We start from the raw sequence: 8,112 nt of genomic DNA on the forward strand, positions 1-8,112 counted from the left end.
GGGTCGACAGTGAGAATTTTTTTCCACGTATGGAGTCAGCTATTACAAGGGGTCATAGCTTTAAATTAAGGGGTGGTAGGTACAGGACAGATGTTGGGGTAGGTTCTTTACTCAGCGAGTTGTGAGTTCATGGAATGCTCTGCCAGTGGCAGTGGTGGACTCTCCCTCATTATGGGCATTTATGCGGGCATTGGATAGGCATATGGAGGATAGTGGGCTAGTGTAGGTTAGGTGGGCTTGGATCGGCGCAACATCGAGGGCCAAAGGGCCTGTACTGCGCTGTATTCTTCTATGTTCTATGGTCTTTTGGACTACCACAAGGACGAATTTACATCCACCTTATTGCTAGGAATCATTGATCTACTTTAACCCAAGAACACAGCTTGTTTCTCATGAAAGGGGAATGAGCAACTTGTCATAAAACATCCAATACTCATTGATTTGGGCCCTAGTGCATCAGGTTCTCTATAAATAATAGAATTGACCAGAGTGTTGAGAAAATTGTCACCAGCCTCAAACATATTCTACCACCAGGAAAAGTCTGCAGCTTTAGCAGCAGCTGCTGGATCTCTACAAACCAATGTACGAAGGCTGAGACAAGAACACATTTCACCTGCTATTAGATTATATACTCAGTTATCAGCGTATTTCATAATTAACAAGATAAAAACATCTCACTTTACAAAGTAACTTGCATTATGCCACTAACATCAAAATGCTTACTGATCATAAACTACTTGCTACAAATTATGCCCTTCGCGTTAAGACTTGGAAATTGATTGGCTGACTGCTCTCACCAAGGAAGTCAATAGCAACTTAGTGCTTACAGGACTCTCCTTGCAAGCACTTCCTTTTATTGGTAAAGATTCACCTCAAAAATGGATACAAGGCAGCGGAAACCTGGACACTGCATTCTCAGCAGATCAAAAGAATTGTTCAAAAACTTAAAGGGCATCATAGGTTCTTATGTCTGCTCCACCATTCTGTAAGACCATAAGTAAACTCCAAACTCAGTCATAGCCATAGAGATATACAGCACAGAAACCGATCCTTCAGTCCGATTCGCCCATGCTGACCAGATATCCTAAATAAATCTAGTCCTATTTGCCAGCATTTGGCCCCTATCCCTCTAAATCCTTCCTATACAGATGCCTAATAAATGTTGTGTTTGCACGAGCTGCCACTACTTCCTCTGGTAGATCATTTCATACATGCACCGTCTGCGTGAAACAATTGCCGCCCTCACACTGTTAAATCTCTCTCCTCAGAGCTTAAAGCTCTGCCTTCTGGTTTTAGACTCCAGCAACCCAGGGAAAAGTCCTTATCTATTTATGCTATTCATGCTCATGATTTTATAAACCTCTAATGTCACGCCTCAGCCTCCGATGCTCTAGGAAAATTGCCCCAGGCTGTTCAGCCTCTCCCTATAGCTCAAGCCCTGCAACCCTGGCAATAGCCTTGGAAACTTTTTCTGAACCCTTTAAGTTTCATAGCATCCCTCCTACAGCAGGGAGACCAGAATTGTACACAATATTCCAACAGTGGCCTAACCAATGTTCTGTACAGCAGCAACATAACCTGCCAACTTCCATAGGCAATGCACTGACCAATAAAGGCAAGCATACCAAACACCTCCTTCACTATCCTATCTACTGGTGACTCCATTTTTAACGAACTATGAACCAGCATTCCAAGGTCTCTTTTGTGCAGCAACACTCCCCAGGATCTTATCATTAAGCCTGTAAGTCCTGCCCTGAAATGTTTCATTACAAAATGCAGAAGCTCACATTTATCTAAATTAAACTCCATCTGCAACTCCTCAGCCACTGGCTCATCTGATCAAGATCCTGTTGTACTCTGAAGTAACCTTCTTTGCTGTCCACTACACCACCATTTTTGGTATCAACTGCAAACGTATGAACCATACCTCCTAGTACACATCAAAATCATTTGTGTATACAACAAAAAGCAGTGGATCCAGCACCGATCCTTGTGGCACACTGCTGGTCATAGGCCTCCAGTCAGAAAAGCAACCATCCACCACCCAGTTTTCCACCTTTGAGCCAGTTCTGATTAGCTTCCTGATTAGATTGGCTTCTCTACAGTATGGAAACAGAACCCACCCAGACCCATTTCCCTCTGAGGAAACCCACACAGACACAGGGAGAATGTGCAAACTCCACATAGACAGTCACCTAAGGCTGGAATCAAACACAGGCCCCTGGCGCTGTGAGGCTGCAGTGCTAACCACTGAACCACCGTGCTGCCCTTTGTATCCAAATGGCTAGATCTGTATCTAAATAGCTATTTCTACCTCTAATCCGTATGATCTGACCTTGCTAACAGTCTACAATGAGGAACCTTGTTAAATACCTGACTGAAGTCTAGATAGATCATGTCCACCAGTCTACCCTAGTCAATTCACTTTGTTACTTCTTCAAAAACTCAAACCAAGTTAGAGACACGATATCCCACACACACCAATGCTCACTGTTTTCTGGGGGTAGTTTATGCTCAAATTTCACAACAGAAATTTCCTCACCTCCAACCTAAATGGCAATACCTTATGTCTGGAATATGAACCTACTTCTTGGCTCATTAGCCAGATGAAATAATCTCTCAACATTGTAACCTCTTATTTTGCATCTTAGAGACTTTGCTTTTAGTGAATGGTAAGCTTTGTCTCTTCGCAATGATTTCCTGTCATCAAGCTGGTACCAAGAGCCATTTTGGCTGAAATGCTGATGTCATGTGTCATATATGCACTGCCCAAAGGCATGCCCTGGCCTCACTGTCTGCCAAACAGTTTTCTTGGCACTTATTTTTTTGCCAGTGAAACCTCGTTAATTACCTTCGGCTCAGCAAAGAGATTGATCAAAATCTATCACGCCAGAACAGGAATCTTGGCCATTTTGTTGTTAACCACATACGAACCATCCAACCAGAGCTTATTAGCCTGATGTATATTAACAATTCTGAAGGATATCCCTGGAAGTATTAAGAAAGTAAAAAATTTGCTCCTTTTGCCCATTAAATGGCCATGTTTTCTCACTTTAAAATGAAGTTAGAAAAGTAAAAACAAAGACATTTTAGCATTAAGGCTGAACTGACTCAATGTAAGGTTGCAAGTATTCAAGTGACAAAACATTCCGATTATTATTACCAACAATAAGTATGCAGTCATATTTTATAAACAAAGCTATGCTAGCAGATCGTGAAATGAACAATTACTCTTGATCCTGAGTCACTAGTCATGACAGCTTCTCAGTATCATTCTCTGCCTGTTCTGCGGTGCATTCTGGTAGTGGCAGGTTACATTTTACATTAATACATTTTGGTATTACCAGCATTCTTCAGATAGTAGATGGAGCATATCCATTCACATAACCCATTGCTTTACCTCATTCTCCTTTAACGAGCAAGGTTGACATTCAACATAAATAAACAATGGTTTCAGTATGCTAATGCCAACACACTGCAATTTCTGGTCACTGACAGCTGTGATGGAATAGTTTTGTTGTTGTGGGCTCCTTCTAATATTCAAAGTCTCAAAAATGGAGCATTTCAAATACCTTTGTAAAAGTCATTTTCAGGAGGGGGGGGGGGACCAACAACTGAACCTGGAGTATATTAGTTAATAGCCCCAACCACAAACAGCAGTTTGTGCTCTGTTAAGCAACCTGAAGTCAGTTGGGTGCAAAAACACTAGTGAACCATTTCTTTCATGGCAGTCAGACATATTTTTCAATTTAGCTTGTCAAAGTGTCACGTGTGGTTATGACTAGGCTCAGCAGCAAAGTTACTCGAAGGGTATCACATATCAGTGTCTTGTGACGCAGCGAAAGCACCTCTGCCTCTGGGTCAGCAGATTCAATAAGTCTCACCTGCCACTGCAGTACATTGCAACTTATAGGTTGGTTTCCCCCCCCCCCCAAAAAATCGGGGGGGTTCTGGTGGTGCAGTCATACTGCCCCTAGACCAGAAGGGGTGAGTTCAAACCCCAACCTGCTCCAAGATATGCCTGTTCTGGTCGGATTAAAACAAAAGACACATACTGCACAACCCAAAATAGTCAATCGCCAACCCATACAGCCTATCGTGAACGTACTTGCTTCCCTTGATTTAAAAAAAATGAAATGAAGTGGGATCACAAGCGCAGACGCGAAACAATGAAAAAGTGCCACACCATCAGTGGTTACTCTGGGTGAGTGAGTGAGAGGTGTGACGGTCAGTGCCCAAGGCCTTGATTACATTCAACCAGGACGACATCTGAGACACAGTTCGTGGTGGGAGTGAGTGTGAGTGAGTCAGGAACCATGCCCGGAGAGAGAAGCGATACTCCCAGTGCTCCGAGAAGTAGTGTAACTAGGCCGGTTACTCACCCCCTGAAACGGGCTTTGGCCCTGACACCAGGATCAGCAGCAGCAACAGTAACAGCAGAGGCCAAATGCGGACTTTCCTGATTTGATTCCCAGTCATCGCTCTCCTTGTACTTCACTCCTAGGTTTTTTTTTCTCCTCTCTCCGGATGATGAAGACTGCCGCTCCCGCCGTCGTCCTCCTCCTGTTTCTCAGAGACCAGTCCTTACCCACGATCAGGCCTCCTCAACCCATGACCGCCATCGCGGCTTTTATCACCTTGGCCGCCGAGCGAGCGAGCCAGCCGAGCGCTGACCAATCAGCCGCTCCCACACATCGCTCAAAGCGGCGAGGCGCCACGTCTCCCTCTACATGGCTCTTCGCCATTGGACGGCGCTCGAGGCGGGCAGCCAATGGGGGTCATACGTTTCCTCCTCCCCTCACGGCAATCTCTCAAGCACATCTCACCCCCTCCGCCGGGGGAAAAGCAGGCGGAGCGCAGGCGCGGAGAGGTCCTCGCGCTCTTTACTGAATAACGGTTTTGGAGGAGGGGGGCGGCGGCGGCTGCAAAGTGTGTCCCAGGCACCGGGTGGGGGCGCTGGAGGCGGAGGTCTTGATCCTGATCTCCCGTCACGTACTGCATTCAAAATCTGGGTCGGGAGGGGAGATGGAAAATGTGCTGGAAAACCACAGCAGGTCAGGCAGCATCCGAAGAGCAGGAGAATCGGCGATTCGGGCATAAGTCCTTCCTCAGGAATCGGGAGGGGAGATGTTGAGCGTGCGCCTGCGCATACTATTAGAGTTGACCAACGCAGGGAGCTGTTCGAGAATTTTATTCGTCATTCAATCGTTGTCTTTTGAGGTGGGAGGGAGGGAGGGAGGCAGGCCGGTATGTGTTGAAATCGGGTGTCCCTCCTCAATCAATGGTGGTAGAGAACGCCAGTTGTTAAAGTGTACTCGAGAATGTAACTTTTTAAAAGTTGTGTGATTTATATATGAAAGCACGTTCATTCTAAAAGACTTAACAAACAATCCAGGACTTTTTCAACATATAATTTCAGTTGCATTGGACTGTAAACGTTGGCTGTAAATTCTGTGTCTTAAGATCTTATACTCCACAATAACCTGATGAAGGAGCTGCTCCGAAAGCTTATACTTCCAGATAAACCTGTTGGACTGTAACCTGGTGTTATGTGATTTTTAATGTGGGAGAGAACAAAATTTCACAGACCCTTCCAACAATAGGACGGCAAAGAAGGTGACCATTTTGGCCTGTTTTTTTGTCTCTGCTGGGCTGCTCGGAGGGAGGGAAAGAAGTCGTTCATTGAGTGTCTTTTCTGCATCTAAAGGCTCATGTATTTTCCACTGTGCCGTTACTGATTTTTCCTTTCAATACCATTCTGTTTTGAAAGCTGTGTACATCTCTATGACTGCATTCCCACTTCACTCGAGACACAGTGCATTCATCCCAGATCTTAAAAAGAAGCTCGATTTAAACAAAATATTGTTTGTTGCATGATGGCAAACAGGTACAAATTACATTTGTATGATAAAGTTAAAAAAGCGAACAACACCAGGTTACAGTGCAATGGGTTTATTTGAAAGTACAAGATTTCGAAGAGGAGCAACACTCCAAAAGCTTGTACTTTCATATAAACCTGTTGGACTATAACCTGGTGTGATTTTTAACTTTGTCGAGAGTGTGGTGCTGGAAAAGCACAGCAGGTCAGGCACCCTCGGAGGAGCAGGAGAATCAATGTTTCCGGCAAAAGGCCTTCACCAGGAAGGTGATTTTTAACTTTGTCCACCTCAGTCCAACACTGGCACCTCCACATCATTTATAAGATAGACGTTGTTATTAAGACTGCAAAGACACTTTGGATACATGTCTCCTGTATAAAATCCTAAACTGCCATTCTGCCTTTCCCAACCTAAATTCTTACAACATCATCAGTTTGGGTCAAGCTTAATTTTTTTTAGCATTACCCTTTTTAGGACCAACATACAATTCCTGCGCAGGCATCTTATTATCCCTAATTATTGTGGTACAAATTTCATGCCATTTGCATTTTGAAATTTTCTTTTTATGTTTTATATTTGACTATGAGCCAATCATATGCAAGGATTGGTGAGCACTCAATATTTACTTGGCAATAAGACAAGTATTGTTTACTGGAAGACTATATCTTATTCCTCTGCTTTTAGACTGATGTAAAATTATGGAACTGATAATCATATTCTGCCAAGCTAATAATGATTGACATGTCGTCATGAAGTGTTTGACAACAGGCTTCTGTAGGTCAACAAAACTAGTGTACAGTGCAGTTATGATTATGACATGATTATACTGCAGTGAAACCATAAGAAAAATGACCATGAGTAGGCCATATGGCTCCTTGTGCTGTACCATTCAGTATGATCACTGCTGATCCAACATTCCTCACATCCACTTTCTTGCCCTTTCCCTGTAACCTTTGATTCCCCCTCTGATAAGAATCTATCATTGTCAGCCTTAAAAATACACCAAGGCTCTACCTTCACAGCTGTCTGTAGTAAGGAGTTCCAAAAACTCTTAACTCTCTGAGAGAAGATATTCCTCATCTCAGTGTTGTTCTGAGATGATGCCATCTAGTCCTAAACTCTCCCATGAGGGGAAGCATTCTCTCAGCATTGACTCTGTTAAGCCCTTTAAGAATCCTATAAGTTTCAATGAGACCATCTTTCATTCTTCTAAACTACAGTGAGTAGAGGATCTACCTGTTTAGCTTTGCTTATAAGACTTTCCCTCCATACCAGGGATCATCCTGGTGAACCTTCTTTGAAATACCTCCAATGAAATTATGTCTTTCCTTAAATAAAGGGATCAAAATTGCTCTCAGTTCTCCAGATGTGGTATCACCAGCACCTTGTTGTAATAAGACTTCCCTTCTCTTATATTCCAATCTCCTTGAAATGCAGTTGGTTCTTCTATAATGCATGTTCCTTCAACACGAATTGGCTTAACGTGATTGAAGAATTTAGACCGTTACTTGTTGAATGTGTGCTTTCCTTATCTGTATTGGTTATAATCCAATTCTGGCCCCAATAGTTTAAATTGAGCGGCTATTGCGCAATTTTCTTGTAACGCAGGATTACATAACGGAATTATCGCATTCTATCAGAACCGACTGTAAGGGCCAACCTGTGCTAATATGCTAGCTTTGTATTTTGTGCACACGTACCCCCAAAGTCACTTTGTATTGCAGTTTTCTGCAGTTTTTCTCCATTGAAATAATAGTGTTCTTCTGTCCTCTCTTCCAAAATGAGCAATGTTGCATTTTCCTACATTATATTCCATTTGCTACCTTTTTGTCCACTTACTTAACATATCTGTAACTCTCTATAAACTGTTTGTATCCCTCTCTCAACCTGCCTTTCCACCTATTTTGTGTTGTCTGCATATTTGGCTACAGAACACTTCTATTAACAGTTATAGAGTCATAGAGACGTACAGCATGGAAACAGACCCTCCGTTTCAACTTGTTCATGCCGACCAGATATCCCAACCCAATCTAGTCCCATATCTTTACCAGCATCCAGCCCATATCTCTCCTAACTCTTCCTATTCATATACCCATCCAACTGCCTCTTAAATGTTGCAATCGTACCAGCCTCCATCACTTCCTCTGGCAGCTCATTCCATACATGTACCACCCTCTGCATGAAAAAGTTGCCCCTTAGGTCTCTTTTAGATCTTTCCCCTCTCACCCTAAAA

At 43.3% G+C, this 8,112-nt stretch overlaps 1 protein-coding gene and 1 long non-coding RNA gene across 4 annotated transcripts in view; one reads left to right on the plus strand and one right to left on the minus strand.

The window, feature by feature from the left end:
• The window catches only part of sel1l (SEL1L adaptor subunit of ERAD E3 ubiquitin ligase), a 47,795-nt gene extending 43,164 nt beyond the window's left edge, over positions 1-4,631 (minus strand). The window contains exon 1 of the mRNA XM_043697156.1: positions 4,383-4,631. Within this exon, the coding sequence (XP_043553091.1) occupies positions 4,383-4,479 (97 nt within the window). The 5' untranslated portion in view covers positions 4,480-4,631. The remainder of the gene's footprint in view (positions 1-4,382) is intronic.
• A 159-nt stretch (positions 4,632-4,790) lies between these two features.
• LOC122553417 overlaps positions 4,791-8,112 on the plus strand; it is a 29,037-nt gene continuing 25,715 nt past the window's right edge. For 2 of the 3 annotated variants that reach the window (XR_006312704.1, XR_006312706.1), the window contains exon 1: positions 5,498-5,616. This is a non-coding gene — a long non-coding RNA (uncharacterized LOC122553417). Of the gene's footprint in view, positions 5,055-5,497; positions 5,617-8,112 lie in introns of those variants that run through there. The other variant, XR_006312705.1, reaches the window with a different exon arrangement.

This window comes from Chiloscyllium plagiosum, chromosome 10 (genome assembly GCF_004010195.1).
Source record: "Chiloscyllium plagiosum isolate BGI_BamShark_2017 chromosome 10, ASM401019v2, whole genome shotgun sequence".
Taxonomy (NCBI): domain Eukaryota; kingdom Metazoa; phylum Chordata; class Chondrichthyes; order Orectolobiformes; family Hemiscylliidae; genus Chiloscyllium; species Chiloscyllium plagiosum.